The following is a 24,224-nucleotide window of genomic DNA, read 5'->3' as shown; positions in this document are numbered from 1 at the left end:
ATAAGTAGCTATAATGAATATGAGAAATGATAATCCTAAACAGTATCAGTTAGTCAATACGTATCATTCATCTTACTGGTATGTATTCACGATAACGTATCACATTCATTTCTCACTAGTTTGTTTTGCTAACCATTGGTAAAAATTATCCCATGTTTTGAAATAAACTGAGTCTTCTTTCTCTTTAATCTCTAAAGTTAATCTATCCATTACTGCACATTTTAAAATTTTCTTAACTAGGATCTCTTCAGTTGGTAAATTATCATTTTTCCAGTATTGGGCAAATGCTATTCTCGCTGCTGTCAGTATATGCAATATTAAATACGAATTCTCCTTCTCATACTTGGCTCCTAGTATTCCTAACAGAAACAATACTGGTTTAAATTCTATCTGTATTTTAGTCATCTTTTCCAACCACGTATGAATCTCCTTATTCCTGAAAATGCACTAATAATCAAAACAGCAAGAACAAAATCAATAAGGTTGGCTGCAGTGCTCCTTTCACTAGTTCTATAAGGCAGTTTCATACATTCTGGTCACTTTTAATAATATACAGTATCATCTACATTAGGGTTTCCCAAACTTGGCAACTTTAAGACCTATGGATTTCAATTCTCAGAATTCCCCAGCCAGCATAGTTGGCTGATCTACACAAATAGTATCCTCACATGGAGGAAAAAGAGGATGTTTAGATTTAGAATCCCCATTGCAAGAATATTTCTGTATGGAGACATATCTTGTGCATTCATTCACATCTGATTAGACTTCATAACAAACATATGTAAATGCCAGTTTGACTGCAGCATCTAAGCAGTCCTAGCTGATTTCAGGAAGCTAATTGGAATGGGATCTGGTTCACACTTGGGTGGAAGTCCACCAGAAAATGCCATCGCTGTAGAATAACCTGGGAATTGAGGAAACAGTGTAGAAAAAGGCAGTGCCAACCGTTTCCATATTGTTGTCAAGAGAACTATACGGGAATAAAGAGACTATTTATAGCTCAGGATTGAACTGTGGGGTTCTTGATGCTCTCTGAGCTTGGTGGGGTTTTCATGCAGATGTTTCATTACCAAACTAGGTAGCCTCCTCAGTGCTGTTGATGAACTGTACAAAACTATACAGACACAACCATGAAGGAATTCAGCTTGCCTTGAAAAAGACTTGGCTACAACTTTCTGTGTAGTGGCTTGAAGGGACTGCTTTGCTTACATCTGTATATTTTAGATCACCAACATGCCTCAATTTAATCCCTCTTCAGCCACTAATTCCAAGCATCATTTCCTTTTTGTTTGTGGCTGTGTGAATATTCATAGTAGCATACTATACATACAAGAGAGGTCACGTAGTAAGTCCCACTGCTGCCAGCCTTCATCAATGAAATCAGCTTCGGGTGCCTGGGGTTTTCAGAGATACACCAATTAGCATTTGTTTTGTTTTGTTTTGGAGCAAGGTGGATTTAAGCAAGCTTGTTGTCATGGTTCCGACAGACAGAGACAAATAAAGCAGTACTTTGAGGCTTGGAAATTCCTCAAAGAACATATTTATTAGTTACAAAGTATCAGCAAGTTTGAAGACACACGTAACAGTTCCCCCAATACAAAGTTAAGAAATCCCATCTCTAAAACTGTGCAACCAACTACATTCCCCAATACATCTTCTTGGCGGGCTTTGCACGAAAATGCCCAGCCAGCAGTCTCAGGAGTAGCCAATGACCTTGGTTCCCATGGGACAAAAGATTATTTTGACTAGCGAATCACCTGGCAATCCCCTCTCCCCCCTTCAATGTGTCAACTGAAAATGAATAGGGAAAATGGCCACAATCATGCTCATTTTCAAAGTTGGCACTGTGCACAGTTACAGGCCAAGCAGATATTTGACATCACCAGCTTTTGACTGGGAAGTTACTACTTCAGTTCATTTCAGATGTTCTTCTCTCTCTCTTCACAAAAGCAGATTGAATGGCAGTGCCTAGCATCTCTTTGGCAGGTGCTGTTCAACTGTGTAATAATTCTGAGGTATAGTGTTTTGTTTTTTTGCTTCTTCCTTTTCTCAACAGCAAGGCACAATCACCTGTCTTGAATTGGGTGTTACAGCTAGCTTGTATTATGTGTTATTTTGGGACTCTTGGGAGAATTCCATCTGCTACTAGTGATTTATGAGTTTAATCTATCTGTTTGTTCTAAAGTGTCTTCTAAAGATGATTCTGTTTGTGTCACTTCTTCAGATTTATTGCCTTAGTGGAAAAAAATTGGATCTATTTTGCCAACCTTGGCTTTGTCTTGGGCAGATGCAAAGCAGTCATTTAAATTCTCCATAATATTTCTGTCTTCCCTAAGTGCTCTTTTTACATCTTGATGGTCTAATGACACAAACCATTATATCTGGCAAGCTTCCTGCTTCTAATGCAATCCTTTTAACATTCTTCTCCTTGGCTTTTATACCTCTATCTAGATTATATTTTCTTTTTTCTTTCTTGGCCCAACCTTATTAGGCATTTTATTATGTTTCAACTGATAGTATTTCAATTCTTTGAGGATTTTTCCCCACATGGGCAATAGCTTTAATTTTCTTTTCCTAAGGGACATACTTTTTAAATTCTATTTAGTCACTCTAATGTTTTCTTTGAAACTGTCTTTGAAGAAGTGTAGGCAAGCTCAAATTTGTCAAGTTGTGGCTAGGTTTGTGGACATTTTTTTAGCATATTTCTTCTTAATGGATGATTTATAATTTTACATTTAAACAACAATTGTAGGTGTTGGGAGCTACAGATATTTGTGACTTTCATGTCAAGCTCTACATTTGGCTGAATTGGAAGTAAACAGGACCAGTTTGAAGCCATCAGTTTTAATTATCTTGAGTGCTTGCAGTAGAAAGGTGATGCTTAAATCTAGTAAATATATATAAAGCTTCAAAATCCAGCTTGCTCAGCCATTATAGAAAGTGTAGCTAGAGTAGAAGTGGGGAATTAATAGCTCCAGGATAAAGGAAAAGCTTCAAGGCTATTCAAAGCTGAGTTGCAAAATGCAGAGAAAATAGATTTTCATATCCATATGCATATTTGGAGCCTTCTCAAAGCAGTTCATAAATATATTAAATTGGGCTTCCCCAGCTTTGGTGTCCTCCAGCAATGCTGAACATCCAGAGCTTAGAAATTCCCAGCCAGTTTGGTTTTGTGAAGCTGAAGACCCACATGCCTGGAGGGCATGAAATTTGGAGAGGTTGTAATCAATCAAGTGACAAAGTCGGTTTTAAATGGAGAATTAATTACAGGAGCAGCTTCTGCAAAACCTGAAAATAAAGAACTTAAGGAAAAGGAGATGGATTTGATCAAATGCTTATTTATTATCAGATCCTTGTTCTGATAATGGCCAGCACTCAAAAGAAAGTCATTTTTATCCAGTAAAAATATAAGCATTATTGCATGGTTCTGTTTTTTTTTTTGAAATTGAAAAAGATACTGCTTCTAAAACCAGATTAAATATACTATCAGTAGTAGTTGTATCTTATTTTTGATGGATGTCTTGACCTTCATTAATAGTTGTGGGTGGCCTTCCAACTTACGATACTGAAAATGTAGAGTAAATAGAATAACAGAATATCAGAGTGGGAAGGGACCTTGGATATCGTCTAGTCCAGCCCCCTGCTTGAGCAAGAGACCTTATACCATTCCAGACAAATGGCTGTTCAGTCTCTTCTTAAAAGCCTTCAGTGATGGAGCACCCACAACTTCTGAAGGCAAACCGTTTCACTGGTTTATTGTTCTCATTGTCAGGATTTTTTTCCTTAGTTCTAGGTTAGTTCTCTCCTTAATTAGTTTCCATCCATTGCTTCATGTCTTGCCTTCTGGTGCTTTGGAGAATAGGTTGACGCCCTCTTCTTTGTGACAGCCCCTCAAATATTGGAACATTGCTATTATGTCACCCCTAGTCCTTCTTTTCTCTAGACTAGACATACTATATACATATACATGTAGACCTGACAGCAGTAACAAAATATGGCCCATCCCTATAGAAAGTCATGGATCTCTCCCATAGATGTCGAGTTCTTCATTTGAGCCCAAGGAAATAAGTACATACTGCTGCCCATTAGCCTTTTCATTATTGTCTCTCATTTATCAGGGACTGATTCTTGAAATCATGTTTTGTACAGATCATCTTTCCTTCTCTAGGATTCAAAACAGGGCTTCCTCTGTGAAAAAAAATGATGATCTTTACCTCATCAAATTGTTATGTGTGTTTTGTCTAATATCTTTACTATTCCCTCAGTTGTATGTTTAATTCCAGATCCCCACTGGTGTCAGTTGACTCTGTGCCCTGCATACATCTGTTGTAACATAAAACTGACTATACTTGGCCTCCGTCTTCTGGTGGTTGATTGTTAATTCAGCTTCTTTTCTCCCCAATAATCACTGGCATTGGATTATTCAACAGGAAGTAGAAGAGACTGGTTTGCATCTCAAAATTCCCTCCAAAAGAAAATTTATCCTAGGGAGATTTCATCTTTTTTTTTTTAAATCATCATTCTTTCCATGCCTGAGGTCATCTCTGCTTCATATCCCATTCCACTTCATTGCTTATGGTTTTCTTTTAACGGTGTCAGAAGAATAAGTATTTTCTCTGATTTATGGACCTATAAGAATAATAGGGAGTTGGGAGAAGAAATAAGAGGTAGAAACCACTTCTCTCTATGAAAAACAAACATTAGGAGCTATAATCACAGCTTTGTTCTCTGCAAAATCCAGAGAGGCAACAAACTGCAAGCTTTGGTACTTTGGTTGAGTGTTTGTGAGATTGGAAGTTGTTTTCAACAAGCTAAAATGCCAAATACAACAAATCGGCATGAAAAACAGTGTTTTTAGAGCTCCTTCAGACCCACGCAGCATTTTACATCTGAATTACAGATGCCCCAAGTGGAAATATTAACGTAAGCATTATTTGTAATCTCTAAAGTCTCTGAAAATCATACACAACTGAACAGATGAAGGCAGATTGTTTGTAACAGTGTCCTGGGGCGTAAGAAGAAATCCAGTTCTCTATCTGCTGTGAATATTTAACAAATGCTGCAGGGATCAAAAGCTTATTTCAATTACTCCTGAACTTGGCAATGCTTGTCGTAATAGTTGCTAATCCCTTTCTCCTTAAAAAGAAGCAGTGCCTTTTGTGCACAGATTCCTCAGGCTTTATCCCGACCACAGCTTTATGAATAAATCATAACTTCCTGTCACAGGTGAGAGCTGAGGTAGCAAGCAAACCGTCGTCATTTCAGAATTCAGATGGTTGAGAAGCAGATTAAAAGTGAGGCAAACTGCTTCTGTAAAGTAAAGTAGCAATTTCTCCATATTGATAGAAACATGAGCCGAGGTGGCGAGCAGTTAGAGTGCAGTACTGCAGGCCACTTTAGCTGACTGTGTTCAGCAGGTCGGCGGTTCAAATCTCACCGGCTCAAGGTTGACTCAGCCTTCCATCCTTCCGGGGTAGGTAAAATGAGGACCCAGATTGTTGGGGGCAATGTAAATATATATATACATATATATATATATATATATATATATATATATATATATATATATATATATATATATATATTGCTTACTGGTGTACACTGCTTAGAGAGTGCTTGCACTTAAAGCGGTATATAAGTCTCGTAAATAAATAAATAAATAAATAAATAAACATACCAGGATAAATATTTGTAAGACAGCATAGTGAACTGTATCTGAAACTGAAACAAGGATTATAGAATAAAGCCAGCTGAATCTAGGATTCAATAAGGTTGAAATATCCCATTTCTGTTTAATTTATTGTGGGGTTGGCATCTTCAGAGCAAAATTAGTGCCTTGGGCAGGGATAGGCAACCTTTGCTCTTTTATGACTCATGGACTTCAACTTGGGTTTTGGAGAACTTTAACACGTCCACAGCATCATTTTGAGGAAGAAAACTCCAAAGGGGTTAAGAAGGGGAGATGGATGTTGGGTTCCTGCAGTCCAGACAGGCCAGGGCCTAAACAGGGTGCCTACCTTTGCTACAGATCAATATTTCTCAACTTCAGCAACTTTAAGGTGTGTGGACTTCAGGTCCCAGAATTCAATTCTGGGAGTTGAAGTCCACACATCTTAAGGTTGCCCAGGTTGAGAAACACTACTATAGACAAAAGACATTCTATATTTTAGAGCAGTGTTTCTAAACCTTGGCAGTTTGAAGATGTGTGGACTTCAACTCCCAGAATTCCCCTGCCAAGGTTGAGAAACACTGGTTTAGAATAACTTACTCTATTCCCTGGTGATTAATCTTTATGGATTCTCCAAAGCCTCTAAAGCTGGGGTCTTCAAACTTGGCCCTTTTATGACTTGTGGATTTCAACTCCCAGAATGCTGGCTGAGGAATTCTGTGAGTTGAAGTCCACAAGTCATAAAAGGGCCAAGTTTGAAGACCCCTGCTCTAAAGCATTCTGTACCTCATATTTTCCTGGACTTTGACTCCTGGTCCCCACAGGCAGTGACCATGTTGGCTGACATTATGAGGTTGGAATATCTGAAAGTTACCAGATTGAAGAAACGCACTTTATAACTTTTCCTCTCTTCTTCTCTAGCCTTAATGCACATGGTAGTCTTGTTACTACACTTAGAAGTAGTAGAAGCAAATCAGACCACCCAAAACTGAAATTGTAGAACTCTTGGGAGTTTGAAAGAAATTCCCACATCCCCTTTCTCCAAAAATTAAGTGCAATCTCAGCATGTGGCCTCCACCCAATATAAAACCAGTTTCTTTCTTTTTTTTTCATTTTAGCACAGTATACAGTTGCATTCAGTTCCTCCAGGCAGTTTGTAATAACAATTCAAATGCATGCAATTTAATACCACCAGATGAAAAAAAAATGAGCAAACAGGTAGAAGCTGACAAAATAGGGCTGTGGTGGCGAACATGCCACAGGTGGCACGCAGAGCCCTCTCTGTGGGCACATGCGCCGTCACCCCAGTCCAAGGCCTTAAGTCCCGTCCATGAGCAACCTGCATCAAAATCTCCCTGGGCAAGTGGCTTTTTAAGCTAGGTTTTATAAAACCTTTTCGCTTTAGACCTCCACTGCCATGTGCAAAAAAAAAAAAAAAAAAAGTTCAATCAATCAATCAATTTCAACTTCTTGGGGGGGGGGAAGGATCTGAAAAGTTGGAATTGATTGATTGAACTTTATTTTTAGTCCTACACAGCAGAGGAGGTGATGCGTAGGAGCTGGAAAGAAGGTGCCACTTGGGGGTGGGGGGAACAGCGGGAGCAGGGCACTCCATGCAAGGGGTGAGGCGGGGCCTGTGCATGGAGTAGAGAAGCAACGCGGCAGCACTAGCATGGTAGTAAACCAGTTGCTTCCCTCCCTCTTCCAGACACCTGCCGAAGTCGTGCAGGGTAAGATTGCTGGGCTCACCCCCGCCCAGATGCCACCTCCCCCAAGTGTTTTTTTTTACTAACCTGCCTTTCAGCTCCGTTCATTCCGTTTCTCTGTTCATTCCGTTTCTCCGTTCGCTTCTCTGCCTTCGCCACGTGTTTGTGGGACTATCTGTAAAAAAAAAAAGTTTCATCAGACTTTCTAATTTCTCATGAGATCTTGCGAGAAGTTAGAAAGTTTGATGGAACTTTTTTTTTTTTTACCGATAGTCCCACAAACATGCAGCGAAGGCTGCAGTTGTAACTTTAAGCGGTCACTAAATGAATGGAATTATTCATCACATCTATATTACTGGCAAGGTGTGATGAATAATTCCATCCAGCAGTTATTAATAAACTGGCATGGGAGAAAGATGGTTCTGTCTTGATATTCTAAACTCTGGGTTTAAGGAGAAAAATTATGGCAGAGCCATTGAAATAGACTTGCTCTTCATCCAGAAGAAAAAATATATTTTTTTAACATAGCTTTTCTCTTAAACCTCATTTTGTAACCACTTTCAGCTTCAGATAACCCAATCTGTCAGTAAATCCGCCTGTGTGGCTCTTTTGCGGTTGATTGAATACTCTAGCCATAAGCACACATCTGTTCTTTTATTTCTTTCAAGGGATCCAGACATTTTCTCGTAATATTACAGTACCAGGTCACCCCACCCCATTGCACCCCCATCCTGTGCTCCAGAAGCAATATTTTGTTACCAAGGCAAACGTTGGGGGAAAAAAAACTGAATTATCTGCCAAATGTATTTAGTTGCAGATGTTTAGACACCTGCTGGCTGGGGAATTCTGGGAGTTGAAGTCCACAATAAAGTTGCCAAGGTTGGACATCCCTGATTTAGACAATCTGTATAATATCATTGGGCAGAATTCTTTAATCTCTGCATTGGGATTTGAACTCAGATTTCATTTCTTAATATCTCTGGTGGTGTTTAAACAGGTGGAGTATCCATTCCAGCAGGTTGGAAAAGCAATAATTATAATTACTGCATGTGTGTCTTTTGTCAAAAGTCTGGAGGAAGTCTTTTCTTCCATCATTCTACACCACTGTAGAAACAAGGTGTCTTTTTTAGCAAACATGAAGATTGTCCTAAAATCAGACTGACTGTTTTTCCACAGGAGCCTGACACCTTGGTAACCATCAACCGAGGGGCCCTGATTGGCCTCCTCATCGTAGCAGTGGCTGTTGCCATGGTGATTATCATCAGCCTCCTGATGGTTCGACGAAAGCCATATGGGACCATCAGTCACGGCATTGTTGAGGTACCTTTGGGGGGGGGGAAGCTATCTGCTCTTGGGGAGCAGTCAAATTTCAGGGATTGCAGGTTTTGAGAAGAATTTCAAATTATATAAAACTTCTAAATCCTTTTGCTCACATCAGGTTTTCTCCACTCTCCACTTTATCTATCTGGGAGCAGTATCATGTGGAGGAGAGCACAGTCTGCTGTCCTGATGCATTGCACATGGTGGCTTCCTTAGAACTGGGGCTATTGTAGCTTTTTCCTTGGTGCATTGTTCTGCAGACACCCAGGAGAAGAGATTCCATTAAATCAGTGATTCTCAACCTTCATAATGCCGTGACCCTTTAATACAGTTCCTCATGTTGTGGTGACCCCCAGCCCCCCATCCAGCTGGCCGGGGGGGGTGGGGTATCAAAAACCTGACCAAAAAAAAAGGAAAAAAAATGGGAAAGTATAGGTAGTCCTCAACTTACAACAATTCGCTTAGTGACTGAAGTTACAACAGCACTGAAAAAGCAAATTATGATTATTTTTCACACTTATGATTGTTGTAGCATCCCCAGGGTCATGTGATTTACATTCAGATGCTTGACAACTGATTCATACTTACGACGTTCATAGTGTCCCAGGGTCACGTGATCAATGGCCAGAGGGCGTGGCCAGCTGATCACTCAGGTTGCAGAGTGCCTGTGGGGGGGAATCTGTGGGTCTCTGGGATGGGACTAGGGTGGGTGCCTGCCTGCCTGCCTTCCCTCCCTTCTCTCCCCTTATCCCTTCCTTCCTTCTTTTCTTCCTTTCCTTCACCTTCCTCTTAGTCTCTTCCTCTTTCCCTCCCTCTCCCATTGTCCCTTCCTTCTTTTCTTCCTTTCCTTCACCTCGTTCTTAGTTTCTTCTTCCCTCCCTCTCCCATTGTCCCTTCCTTCCTTCTTTCCTTCCTTTCCTTCACCTCCCTTAGTCTCTTCCTCCTTCCCTCCCTCTTTCCCATTATCCCTTCCTTCTTTCCTTCCTTTTCTTCACCTCCTTCTTAGTCTCTTCCTTCTTCCTTCCCTCTCTCCAATTGTCCCTTCCTTCCTTCTTCCTTTCCTTCACCTCCCTTAGTCTCTTCCTCCTTCCCTTCCTCTTTCCCATTGTCCCTTCCTTCTTTCCTTCCTTTCCCTCCCTCTTAGTTCCTTCCTTCCTTCCTTCCTTCTTTGTCCCTTCCTTCCTTACCTTCCTTCCATTGTTCCTTCCTTCCTTCCCTCTCTCATTGTCCCTTACTTCCCTCCCTCTTCGTCCCTTCCTTCCTCCCCCCCTCCGTGCCCAGGAAGGGACAAGGGGAGGGGACAGGCTGCCAGAGGCAGAGGAGAGCTCCGCCCAGCTCACTTGCTCAGCTTCACCAGAAAACAAGCCGCTTGCTAAGTTAGCAGAAGCCCCAGGATCAGCGCCGGGCTACAGCTGATTTGCGCTTCTGCTAAATTAGCAAGCGGCCTGTTGTTATAGCTGACCTGCTTCTTGGCTGCTCTGCAAAAGCGCAGATCAGCTGTAGAGGTTCGCCCCGATCCTGGACAAGAGGGAAGGAAGGAAGGATGGAAGGGACAAGGGGAAAGAGGGAGGGAAGGAGGGACAAAGAGGGAGGCGAAGGAAAGGAAGGAAGGAAGGAACAAGGGGAGAGAGGGAGGCGAAGGAGGGACAAAGAGGGAGGCGAAGGAAAGGAAGGGAGGGAGGGAGGGACAATGGGAGAGGGAGGGAAGGAAGAAGAGACCAAGAGGGAGGGAAGGAAAGGAAGTTCCAGCCAGCAGAGGCTCGGCAGCCCAGCTGTCGAGAAACAGAAGAACGCAAAGCCAAGGAGAAGAAGGTGGTGGTTTCCTCCCAAAGGGGGCTCCTTTTCTCCACCCCTTCCCTGGGTTTGTGGGGAATTTCTTGTCACCAACGCTGACAGGTGCTCCTTTGAGCCCGTCACGAGCTTTCTCGCCCCCTTTGCTCCTCCCCCCCCCGTTTTCATGAGGATTGTGGCACCCTTGGGAAGCCGATCGTGCTTTGAAGCTTAGGAGAGGAGGAGTCCCTTCCTCCTTCCCTCCCTCTCTCCCTGTCAAGCCCCAGCGGGCTCGACATGAATGGGCGGAGGAGTCGAGGACGGGAGGGGTGGCAAAGAAGACTGGCAGCCGTCGCCAGACCTCCTGGCTGACGGGCGCAGGAGTTGGGTGCTGCGGCAGCCTCCCCTTCGCTGATCTGCGTGCACGAGAAAAAGTCAATCCGGTTGCTGCACAATGAGTCTCTGGGGAGGGCGGGGCCTTGCTCTGCGCCTGCGCTCTTCATGCGCCCCCTGCGGGACACAGTTGGTAGAGTTCGTGCAGACTGCCGCCAAGCAGCATATTTTCCACAAACAAGTGAGGTGGAGCGGAGGGGGGGGAGGGAGAGAAGGTGGTTGACAAGCCCTGCCTAAGACCATCGGAAATATGTATTTTCCGATGGTCTTAGGCGACCCCTGTGAAAGGCTCGTATGACCCCAAAAGGGTCGCAACCCACAGGTTGAGAACCACTGCATTAAATGATATCAGCAAGAAAGGAACACAAGCTTGGATAGGGAGCCAATGAAAAGCATTTCTAAGAATCAGGGAAATTGACTGGAATGGTTTTGGGAAATACACAGCCAGGCAGTGCGGAGGTCTCAAGTGAGGAATTAGCTTCCAATCCTTGCACAGGTGTAAGAGATCCAGAAATGATCTCCCCTTAAACTGCATAGAGCTTTGTCTATCCATTCCCAGGCAAAGGCTGAGAGTCTGGGGAGATTTCTATATTATAGGCAGGATATAACAAAGTAATTAGCTTGAAGCCTACGCATGTCGATCTGGTTGTTTTTGCTTGGCAGATGATATTGGCATATCATTATGATTATCATTATTCTGTTACTTTGAATGCATACTTCTGCCCCGGAGAGAAATACTTTGTGTGTCTAATCACACTTGGCCAAAGAATGTATTCATTTCATTTCAATTCAATTCAACTCATATCCTTAAGAGCTCTACTGATCAGCATCCTGAGTTACAGGCATGTTGGTAGAAGCTTGCTGGAGCCCCATTGCTTAATTTAATTAACTCTTTTCTTTTTTTCTGTTCCCCCTCTGGCAGGTGGATCCCATGGTTAGCCCAGAGGAGCGGCAGTTGAGCAAAATGCAAAACCATGGCTATGAAAACCCCACGTACAAATTCTTTGAGGAGATGAACTGAGTTCCTTGGGGTTGGGGCTTGTGGCATGATTGGGGTGGTGGGCATGACCATGTGGATGGAGGGGTTGGCATGTAGAACAGGAGAGGGGTGTTTTTTCACTCAGAGCCCTTCTCTTTTTCTGTGCCCCGTCTGAGCTTTGCTCCTACCATCTCATCCGCCTTGTTTTTGTTCTTCCATTTGCCATCCTGCTTCACACTTTCTGGGCTTTCTAGCTACTGCTACTAGCCTTCTACTTGCCATTTCTCCCACTTCTTCGATTTCACTTCACAAGGTCTAAATGCCTATATCAACATGCACACCATGGTTGCGTTCACACAACATGCTTAAACAGCTTTGTTACAAACCTAGGGGCTACCTTTGCTGAAGCACTAAGCTGGGTTCATTTTAATCTTGCATTGTGTTTTTTAATAGCTTAGCATGTTGGGCAAACACATCCGATTTGGTTAGTTTTCTGATTTGATGTGCTGTGGAAACCCACCACATTGGTTAATTCAGTCATCTAGTTCAGCATGTTGTGTGAACCGAGGCATTCCCACCAAACAGCCAGTGCCAGGTTTCTTCCCTTGTATTTTAAGCCAACTCATCCCAATGGGTAACTGCATGTTGTGAAGAGAAACAGTTGAATCTACAGAATCATCATGGAATTATAGGGGCACTAAACATCACATCATACACTCTTAAAATTCGTATGTTCCAATCAGTAACCAGTATTCATTGATCATGGGTCTTTCATGTGTGCATCTTCCTAACTCACCTAGAGCCAAATCTTATGTTAAAATGATAGCCCATAACTCAATATCCCCACAGCCAGACATCACTTCCAAGCCCCTAGAAACACTCATCACAAGGTTTTCCACAAAGCAGCAGACCCTACATATTCCATGGCACACATTTGTGACTCCACTTTTCAGGATTTTGTTGGAAAATGGAACACTTCCAGCATACCTGTCAGACAAGGGGTACCATTGCACGGAAGAATTGCCCATTGCTAACCTAGCTTGCCTCTGACATAGAAACCTGATTCCCCCTTCACTTGCTTGCCTTTTTCTATCTCTGTTTATCTTCTGCTTCCTTACTACACTGAACTCTTCACTCCTTGCACCTAATTTATTAGAAAGCCAGCTAAAGGCTGAGTAGATTGGGATAGGTTAACATCCATCAGCACTTTACTTGACTAGTTTGGAGAGGGGAGATACAAAGATTGAAGCTCTTTTTCTGCATAGACATGTATCTTCTTCTACTTCCCTCCTCGCACTACGTAAAGCATAAAAGCAGGTTTGCTGAAACAGACTTTGGCTACGTTCACACTGTTGAGTTAACTACTCCAGTTACAAACCTAACAGCAGCTGAATTCACACAATATGCTAAGCTGTTTTAAGTTGTTAGTTGATTTGTTTTTGGTCACAAGTTGTGTGACTCATCATTTTACAGTTCGGCAATTTGCGCAAGCCCAAAAAACAGGTTAATTCAGGAACAAAATTAAGCTTCTTGTGTGAGCACAGCCCATAAGGCTGATCCTTTCCCTGGCCCAGAAATTCTGAAGCTGGGAAGTTAAGTTCCATTATAGGGCTAAGCTCATAAGCATATATGCTTGTTTGTTGTTGTTTTGTTTCTTACAGTGGGAAGTTTTTCTTCCAGTAGCAATTTGCCACATGTCTTGATCACTTTGCAAAAGTACCTTCTGAGATCAACCATCTCAGCAATCCCAAATGGGAGAAGGTAGGAGACCAATTGGACCATCTCTGGTGCCATCTCTGCCAAATGATCTGTAATTCCTAGCAATTACTAGACAGACTGGTGTGGAGTAATTGTCCTATTGCTGCCTTTGGACTGAACCATTTTGCTATTTTGGGGAGGGGGGGAGTTGGACCAAGGAAGATACCTTTACTAACAACATTCCTGAGATCACTTAGAAGAGGTAACCTTAGAGATGCTTTTATCTTGGTTCCCCTTAAGCCATAATCCAGCCTTCTCCTATCTGGGTGCCCCAGAATCCCCTAAGCCTGGGGTAGGCAACATTGCTGAGTACTCTGGGAGTTGAAATCCACACAACTGGAGGACGGCCAAATTGGAGAGCCATCAAAATTTGGAAGGGACCATTCAAACTTGCTGTGTGTGGAAACTCACATTGAAGCATCCCTAACAGATGGTGATAAAACCTATGCTTAACTTACTTGTATATCCGGTGAATGCAAACACAGCACTTCTTTAGTGAGGCTGGGATAATTTGTATGGACAGGCATAGAAATCACTGGGCTAAGAATCACATTGGAGAGATAAAAGGGATCCATTCTTTTTTTCATTTTCACATAGTTGAGGAAAGTTATTTCCAGACTCAAAAATCTGCAGGTGTGGGAGGCCCTCACCCCTTACCACCGGCATACTCCATCTTTGAGGAAAAAAGAATGTCAGGATTTCTGCCTTGAATGTCTTCTTCTATGTTTCATAGTCACCTTGTCGTGCCCTGCCCTGTTTAGCTTTTAGATCTTGTTTGTTTTTAAGCTGAGGTTTTTGGAATCAAAAGGCAACGTCAGAAAGACAAAGCAGGAGATGGAATTCAACTGCCAGCCCTCCCACCAAACTAATAAAATATTGTCACTTCTCTAAGCATGGTGCTGGACCTGGACTTTTCAATGAAACAAGAAAAATTGGGGGGCTGGAGGTGGCTGGGAAACAGAAATACAGATAGTCCTCAACTTACAACAGTTCATTTAGTGACTGTTCACTGAGAAAAGTGACGTATTACCGTTTTTCACACGATTGTTGTAGCATCCCCATGGTCACATGATCAAAATTTGGATGCTTGGCAACCGGTTCATATTTATGATGGTTGCACTATTCCTGTATCATGTGATCATCTTTTGCAACCTTCTGACGAGCAAAGTCAACGGGGAAGCTAGACTCACTTAACAACCAGGTTACTAACTTAACAACTGCAATGATTCACTTAGCAACTGTGGCAAGAAATGTCGTAAAATGGGGCAAAATTCACTTAACAAATGTCTCACTTAGCAACATAAATTTAGGGCTCAGTTGTGGTCGTAAGTCGAGGACTGCCTGTAAATTGGGGGGGGGTGAGGGAGATTGGTCTATTGGTCTAGGATGCAGAAGAAGTTCAGAGGAGAACTTCAGAAGACCAGTTCACTTCTGGAAAACATTTGGGCTCTCTTTCTACCTAAACAATATGTGGCTGTCATGATTTTAAGGAAAATGGAAGAGAAACCCAATCCATCTAAAGCTTTTGCACCATTTTACACAATTTAGTTTCCTGTACAGATGTAACGATCCCTTCTTTGAGGAAAAATCTGCATACATTATTAAGAGAAAACAGGCAGATAAAAAATTGTTTGGGTGATTTTGCAGCAAAAAGTGTGGATGTTTGAAAAAAGGCTTTTAAAATGAGTGTATCTGGAGAAAGGACATGAAGCAGCACACATTTTTCATTGATTGATTATCAGGTTTTCAAGCCTTTTTAAAGGAATACAGTACATCAGCCGAAGGAAAATTTGAGAAAAACTGTTTTACAACACTCTTATTCTTTAAGCGTTTAAATTTCTATTTGTCTAGCCTGCTTCATGGTTCTCTATTTTTCCTTTCTCCCTTATTCATTAGTATAAACTCTGATTGCTTCAACTGAATCATAGTTTGTGTAAACCTAATTTGGAGCCCATGGCAATTCATGGTTTGGTCAAATCTGAAATGAGGGACAATCTCTAAACAGGTGACTGAAAAGTCTTGAAATTGAAATCAGCATATCTCGGTGAAATTATATTCTGGACATTATCTTCAACAACCTTTGAGCTTTAAAACCATTAACCTCCAGTCATGGTATATGATTCACCAATCCTTGATCAAGTATCATACAATTAGTGCTTTCAAAACCATATCGGACATGCTAGTTGATGAAGGTAAGTCCTATGTTCAATTCCAAATGCTGAACATTTAAAAACAGCAAATCCCTGTGTTTCTCAAAAGGGACCTCAGAAAAATGAACACGTTCCTTTCCAAGGAAAGGGATGCTTGTTGCGATCGTAGTCTAGCCATGTGGCACATCTGTGCAAGATCTCTTGAGAGGGTTCTAGGTAAACAAAACATAGGTGATCTTATAAAAGTCCAGCTCTTCAAATAAAGATGTGGTTTGTTCTAAATTGTTGCTTTTTCCCACCTAAAAATTGGCATTAGATATTGGGGTTAAATCAGAGACCCGCAATATCTTTCCTTAGCTTTAGGTTGTGATGGGCAACTTAGTCTATAGAACAGTGTTTCTCAACGTTGGCATATTTTAAGATGGGTGGGCTTCAACTCCATGCTGGCTGGGGAATTCTGGGAGTTGAAGCCCACCCATCTTAAAAGTTGCCTGCTGTCTAACCAATTAACGCAGAGCCATACTCATCATAGGTGTTTGCCGCTAAGCCCAAGCCCTTCTGTTGGAGCCATTTGTCCACTGGGAAAAAAACCCTGTAGATAGTCCTGAATAGTTGAGTCTGTCTGCCATTTTAATTCATCTGAGAGTCCTACTCTTTAGAGATTGTGGAAACAAGTGGCAGCTAGGCATAGTTGCTTGGCTGTGCACAGAGTGCTTGGTTGGAGAAAATACGAAAGGGCGTCCCGAGACATTGACTCCATACCATGCCAGAAAGCATGGGGAATGTAGCTGTTGTTCCAAAATAACAACAATGGCCCTTATGGTTAAACATGGTTGGCACTTCAAATGCTAGAGATTTGAGATAAAGTATTTGGCAGAATCAGCATCTATTAGTGGCACCAGAAGGATAGGTACTGAGAAGAGATATCCAGGGACCCATTCAGACCTAGGAGCAGAGAGGATCTAAAACTACAATCACAGCATTGCTCCATACATCTGGAGTAAGTCCTCATTACCATCTAAACAGTCATCAGTCTATGGAATGAAATTCAACTGTTGCCCAGTAGAAAATATTTCTTTCCTGCCATTTTTAGGAAAGATTTTTGGATAGGCTACCAAAGGAATTACCATATTATACAGTACTAATTTCCAGTATTTCTTTTCTAATTCCTTGTCCATAAAATCCAATAGGAATAATTCTGCTTTCAACATCAGATTAGTTTACTGTATCTTCTGCATTACTGAATGCATTTGTACCCAAGTCGTTTTTGTGTTTTTTTTTTCTCAAGTACACTTGTGTGATAAAAATCACACGTGTGATTTTTAAAAAGCCGGTTTGGTCTAGTGGCTAAGGCTCCAAGTTAGAAAGCAGGAGATCATGAGTTCAAGTCCTGCCTCAGCCATGAAAGCCTGCTGGTGACTTTGGGCCAGTCACTCTCTTTCAGCCCAACTGACCTCATGGGATTTTTGTAATGCAAAAAATTGGAAGAGGGAGATGTGTTGAATAGGTTCACCACCTTGAGTTATTGTCAAGTTTCAAAGCACAGTTTTGCTGGTGCGATTCTCAGCTTGCCAACAAACTTGGGGAGAGGAGAGAGGTTCGGAATGCAGACTTCAAAGATTAAGAAGCCAGACCGTAAGACTCAAGGACGTTACACTAGATGTCTGGCCAGACCTAGAGATGCTTTCACAATATTTTTCCACTTGATTGAGCAAGGTGACCTGACCCAGAGGGAGGAGAGAGAATTCAACGCTTTTACTATATGAGTTTGGGAGGGGTCTTGACAGAGCTGGTTTTGCTTTCATTAGTGCCAAAGTGATGTACTTAATAAAGTTTTACATTAAAAGATCAGAATGTCTTGAAGGTAGTTTGCTTGGTTGGGTTCATCAATTGGAACCTTGACAGTTATTTGTATAAATAATAAAAACAGGATAAACATAAGTAAATAAATCACTTCTTTTCACATTTGCAACATTGGCTTGATATTCCTTTACAATTTTAGACAATTTAGCAAGTGTCCTATCACTTATAATGAGGTGGACATGAACCCAGGATTCTTCAAGGCCAATCTACTAGCTTGAGATCATAATATCAAGGTATCAATCTATAAAGGTCATTCCTGCCAATATTTGTAAAAACGGATTTTTCCTAAATGATAGGGAGCATACAAACCTTTGCATTGTATGTCTGATGATTCATCCATAAGCAAGAAAAGCCTGTTTGCAGAAAAGTGACTGGGGTATGTATGAACAAACATGTCACACTAAGGCTGGCAAAACTCTGTATGTGTTTGTGGGGGAAGGCAAACATTCAATACACTGAGAAACCAGGATGGTCTATTAGCTAAAATTATGAAAGATCTGCTTCTCCAAGATAGTCTTTTTCAACCTAGTGTTTTCCAAATTGTTGAAACATTGAGAAGTTCACTTCAGTGAGGCAAGGCAACTTTAAGATTTGTTGACTAACTCCCAGAATTCCCTGGTCAGCATGGGGATTTCTGGGAGTTGAAGTTCACAGGTCTTAAAGTTGCCAAGGTTAGATACTCCTGCTTTAAAGTCTTGATTCCTATAGGTCTACTCTTTATATTTTACTAGCTCTAATTCTTGAATAAATTAAAGAGAGGTTATTGACTCTATTTTCCCCTCTTACACGAGTCCCTTATTCCTCCCCCCCCCCCCGATAAATCTATTCAACCTTTAAAGTGAATCTTAGTTTTATTATTTTGATTTTCACTTTCAAAAAGACAGGAAACATACTGTAAATAAATGAAATGTTAATCTCATGAGGGGAGCACATTATTTGGCTATGAAGTATCTTCACAGTTAGAGTTTCAATATATTGTTCCATCTCAATGTAAAAATTTAGCTGTTTGCCAATAAAATCTGGAAAGAATTTTGAGTTGATGAATATTAAATTATGTTTGAAGAATTCCCACTCCAAAGTCTTGTATATTGCCCAGAGCTTGATGATACAGTATGTCAGGGGAAAAACTTGTTAAAGAGAAACAAGAGACAACACACAACAAAATTCTCACTTTAGGATCCAGAGGTTTATTTAAATTTGACGCATGAATTTAGTACTTACATTTCAACAACTTATTGCAATAAGGACCAAATGGACAAGCAATCATTAAGTGTGACAGCTGGGCCAGGTGGCAACACCTAAATCTTTGAAGTAAGCTTTATACCTTAACACTGTGCCCATCTTTAGCATTCTGGTGACACCCAATAGCCATCCCATTTCCCTTTCTCGGGACTGACCTCTGGATCAGCTCCCTATTCCTGGAACTGACCACTGTGTTAGTTCCTTATTCTTATTCCATTGTCCTAGTTACCAGGCCAATTTTCTGTTCTTCCTTGTCCTTGCTCTGACCACTACTTTCCTCACTACCATTTCTACTCGTGTCATCGTACCCGTGAACAAGTCTCATTTCCTCAATTCCTATGCTACCTGGTTCCGCACTCTGTTCCTGCGGAGAAATGTGTGCCAACCACAATCTTTCACCATCTACTGCAAAGGTCACAGTTCTTCCTTTTACTAAGAATGTCCCAGCAGAAACAGTCTTTATTTTAATTGACTATCAAAGAAATATGTTTGATTTATTCAGAAAGAATTATTAAGGTTTTTTTTCCTTTCACGAGTATAAAAATACTTTTAATACAGTACATAATAAAACTATGCATTTGGATTTTTAACAGCATATGTTTAGCTGTCTTTCCACATTAAAAAAAACAATTTGAGATAACTTATAACAAATATGGGAAAAATTAGCATGTTATCTCTCATTGTCACACATTCAAAACATGAAATGGACAAATACAGTTATATATTGATTAAAAATAACTAACTGCCTCACTTTTTAAGGAAGTAAAACAACAGCTGTACAGATGTTGGTCTACAACCTACATAATTTCTTCCTAATAGAAATGCTAACTAAGATTTCTGGGCATGGAAAACAAGTTAATAAATTCTCTTTTTGAGATCTTTTCCTCTGACAGTATGAAAGCGAATAATGCAAACTAGAGAAAGATAAGGAAATGCTAGCTAGCATTTCTTGTCAACCATTTTCTAGCTAGCTATTAACTATCATTTACTTGGACTTCAGTAAGGCATTTGATAAAGTAGATCACAACCTACTACTTGATAAGATAGAAAAATGTGGGTTAGACAGCATCACCACCAGATGGATCCGTAGCTGGCTGACCGACCATACTCAGTGTGTGGTCCTCAATGGAACTGCATCTATATGGAGGGAAGTGTGTAGTGGGGTGCCCCAGGGCTCTGTTCTGGGCCCAGTGCTCTTCAACATCATCAATGATTTGGACGAGGGGATAGATGGGGAAATCATCAAATTTGCAGATGACACCAAGCTGGCAGGAATAGCCAACACTCCAGAAGACAGGCTTAGGATACAGGAGGATCTGGACAGACTTGAATACTGGGCGCTATCTAACAAAATGAAATTCAATGGTGAAAAAAGTAAGGTTCAACATTTTGGCAAGAAAAACCAAATGTACAGGTATAGTATAGGGGGTACCTTGCTCAATAGTAGTAACTGTGAGAGGGATCTTAGAGTCCTAGTGGACAATCACTTAAATATGAGCCAGCAGTGTGCTGCAGCTGCCAAAAAAGCCAACACAGTGCTGGGCTGCATTAACAGAGGGATAGAATCAAGATCACGTGAAGTATTAATACCGCTTTACAACACCTTAGTAAGGCCACACTTGGAATACTGCATCCAGTTTTGGTCACCACAATGTAAAAAAGATGCTGAGACTCTAGAAAGAGTACAGAGAAGAGCAACAAAGATGATTAGGGGATTGGAGGCTAAAACATATAAGGAACGGTTGCTGGAATTTGGTATGTCTAGTTTAATGAAGAGAAGGATGAGGGGGGACATGATAGCAGTGTTCCAATATCTCAGGGACTGCCACAAAGAAGAGGGAGTCAAGCTATTTTCCAAGGCACCTGAAGGCAGGACGAGAAGCAACGGATGGAAACTGATCAAGGAGAGAAGCAACTTAGGAGAAACTTCCTGACAGTTAGAACAATTAACCAATGGAACAACCTGCCTCCAGAAGTGGTGAATGCTCCAACACTGGAAGTTTTTAAGAAGAGACTGGACAGCCATTTGTCTGAAATGGTGTAGGGTTTCTGCCTGAGCAGGGGGTTGGACTCGATGACCTCCAAGGTCTCTTCCAATTTATTATTATTATTATTATTATTATTATTATTATTATTGTTGTTGTTGTTGTTGTTGTTGTTGTTGTTGTTGTTGTTGTTACTATTATTATTAAATATGAGCCAGCAGTGTGCTGCAGCTGCCAAAAAGGCCAACACAGTGCTGGGCTGCATTAACAGAGGGATAGAATCAAGATCACGTCAAGTATTAATACCACTTTACAATGCCTTGGTAAGGCCACACTTGGAATACTGCATCCAGTTTTGGTCACCATGATGTAAAAAAGATGTTGAGACTCTAGAAAGAGTACAGAGAAGAGCAATAAAGATGATTAGGGGACTGGAGGCTAAAGCATATAAGGAAAGGCTGCTGGAATTGGGTATGTCTAGTTTAATGAAGAGAAGGATGAGGGGGGACATGATAGCAGCCTTCCAATATCTCAGGGGCTGCCCCAAAGAAGAGGAAGTCAAATTATTCTCCAAAGCATCTGAAGAACAAGAAGCAATGGATGGAAACTAACAAAAGAGAGAAGCAACCTAGAACTAAGGAGAAATTTCCTGACAGTTAGAACAATTAATCAGTGGAACAACCTGCCTCCAGAAGCTGTGAATGCTCCAACACTGGAAGTTTTTAAGAAGAGACTGGACAGCCATTTGTCTGAAATGGTATAGGGTTTCCTGCCTGAGCAGGGGGTTGGACTAGATGACCTCCAAGGTCCCTTCCAACATTATTGTTGTTGTTGTTATTACTATTACTATTACTATTACTATTATTACCTCTTACAATTCTTGCTCAGGCTCTTAATTTGACTCTCAACCCTTTGAAATTTGCTGAGTTCACACATTATGCTAAACTATTGTTTAATCCCATTTTTAAGCAAACCTTAGAAACTAGGTTTACACATATTGCTAAACCATAAATTATAACATTGCTTCATAAACCACAATACCCCGACTCAAAATTTGCCTTTAAATTAAAAAAAACCTACTTATTTTAGTATCACTCATTTATTCTTGGTTAACTGAACTATGTTTTAATTAACCAGTTTGGAAAGTTCCACAGCAAACCAAATCATAAATCAAATGCACCCAATGGGTTTTCATAATAGATTAAACAGCAGTTAGCTAGTTTGCAACACAGCAAATCATGCAAATTCTTAATACAATGTATGAAATGAGCCCCCTTTTTCTTATCTATCTGCCTTGCAGACCTCTAAAAAAATCTTTAGGAGTTAATTCTTTCTTTTCTATTGAATCTCCCTATGCTGGAAATGATAGTGGAGAGTCAATCAGACAACTATTCCTGGATGGGGCAGGAATAACTGAATAGGCAAAAACAGGAGGACACCAATCTTGGTTGCTGGTCCATCCAGCTTTTAAGCCAGAAAATCCAGTCCTGTTCTCTGACCCTTTTGCTCCCACCTCCTTCATAAATGTATAAAGGCCATGCTGAGTGTATTGTATCTTGCAGAACAGGTTAGAGTTGGCTGGTGTACATCTAACAGGTAAGTGGGGCTTGTAAGGTGGGACCCCCTTCAAGATGGTTGAGGGAGCAATTGTTGTTCTTCAGACGCATTCTCCAAATTTTACTCAAATAAATGCTAGATCAGAATAGTAGAATCAGAGCTGTACTTCATCAAAGTTCTTAATTGTGATGTTCTTCCTGAAACATAGCCAGAATAATCGGCTGTAGCAAAAGCCAACTCCAATCTTAATGCCATCTCAAAGTTTAATGAGTTCATTGCAGTGAAAGCTTTGGGGACTTAGATGCTTTTGATAAAATCAGTCTCATCTTCATCTTTTAGTGCATTTATAAATCCCTGATTTATTATGGTGATGTCTTGTGCCTTGGATGTTCTACCAGTTCCCACAGGGGATGTTTACAATCTATGCTGATTAATAATGTATTAATAGCATGGATAGCTGGAAAATGTGACTTTTGTTGAATTGTCAGATCCTCAACAAACCTAGCACATTATAGAGATCTAACCCGTATAGTTCAGTATGTCCGAACATGTTGCTGGATGGATTGAATCATGGATATTTGTGAAGAACCACTACCTAGATAAAGGAAGATTTTAGGTTTCCGAAAACCTGAGTTGAGGATGGGTATTAAAACCTCGAAGTCTCCCAAGTAGACTAAGTTTAACTGGGATGCAGAATCAATTATCCACTGCTTCCTGTTAAACGATATGCAAACCAATATGATACAATGATTAAAATATTGGGACTAGGAACCAATACATGTTCAAGTCCCTACTTGTTCACTCTCTTAGCAAAATGTATGTTAAAAAATGTGTTCTGTTTATTAAATTAAAAGGCCTTTGAGCATCCAGAATACATTATTGAAATGCAATACTAAAAATGAATGAACCATGTCTCATAGCAACCTGGATCTCCAATTGCAGATATGCATGAATTTATATCAGAAGGTTGGGTACTTTGATCCATTAATCTAGTGGATTGTAATCCACTATGATCCAATTTAATCTAGTGGAAGAGCAGATTGTCTCCTATACCATGGCTGTCACAGTTAGAAGGCTTATAGTATTAAAAATGGGGGAAGTGGTGTGCTTTCCAAGCTTTTATTTAAAAGGAGACACGGGTCAGGTTAGAATCTTAAAGAGAAGATCTGTTATGAGGGGCGTTTAACAGCTGCTCTGAATTCTGTTGCTATTATGAGGAAGGCTTGTGAAAGGTATCTCTGGGTTATTTACCTATTTTCTTGTATTGCTCTCAAGGATGGTTTCTTGGTCATGCACTGCAGAAACTCTCAGCAAAGGAAACAGCTTGAGCTTTCTCCTGTCAATAACTTGGTATTTCTAAAGTTTTTAGAGAATCTTTTTATTCCTCCATCCCCACTTTAAAATGTGTGCTAAAGCAACACTGAACTGGGAGGGAGTCCTACTGGGTGTGATGTCAAGTCTTGCCTTACCATTTGGCAAAACTAAAAAAGGGAGATGCTGGAGGATGTTCTTTGGGGGGGGGGGGGTTGGACTGTCCCAGCTAAGTTCTCCTGGCGTTTTTCTTTTGTCAGCATTTTCTCTGAAAAATCTCTGGCTTATTTGGAGTTAGAAGTTAAGCCAACAAAATGGGATGAAGGATATTCTCCAAAACAGCATCCAGAAGATACCTTAAAAGATTCATTTCATCTGTTGTGTTGACAAAGCATTGATTTACCCTTTGGGTTTGTGGAGTTGAGTTTTTTTGTTTGTTTGTTTTTTGTTTTTGTTTGTTTTTTTGCACCTTGGCTTTGCTGGGATGTTTTTCTGTATTTCATAGGGACTGCTCTCGTTATA

At 40.9% G+C, this 24,224-nt stretch overlaps 1 protein-coding gene across 2 annotated transcripts in view; it reads left to right on the top strand.

Moving 5' to 3' along the window:
* APLP1 (amyloid beta precursor like protein 1) overlaps window positions 1–14,486 on the top strand; it is a 43,170-nt gene extending 28,684 nt beyond the window's left edge. For both annotated transcript variants that reach the window (XM_039325580.1, XM_039325579.1), the window contains 2 exons: window positions 8,551–8,694; window positions 11,780–14,486. In XM_039325580.1, the coding sequence (XP_039181514.1) occupies window positions 8,551–8,694; window positions 11,780–11,878 (243 nt within the window). In that variant the 3' untranslated portion in view covers window positions 11,879–14,486. The remainder of the gene's footprint in view (window positions 1–8,550; window positions 8,695–11,779) is intronic.
* Window positions 14,487–24,224: the final 9,738 nt, after the last annotated feature.

This window comes from Crotalus tigris, unplaced genomic scaffold (genome assembly GCF_016545835.1).
Source record: "Crotalus tigris isolate CLP2741 ecotype Arizona unplaced genomic scaffold, ASM1654583v1 scf7180000024338.4412243, whole genome shotgun sequence".
Classification (NCBI taxonomy): domain Eukaryota; kingdom Metazoa; phylum Chordata; class Lepidosauria; order Squamata; family Viperidae; genus Crotalus; species Crotalus tigris.
This window is presented reverse-complemented; position numbering and strand designations above follow the sequence as displayed.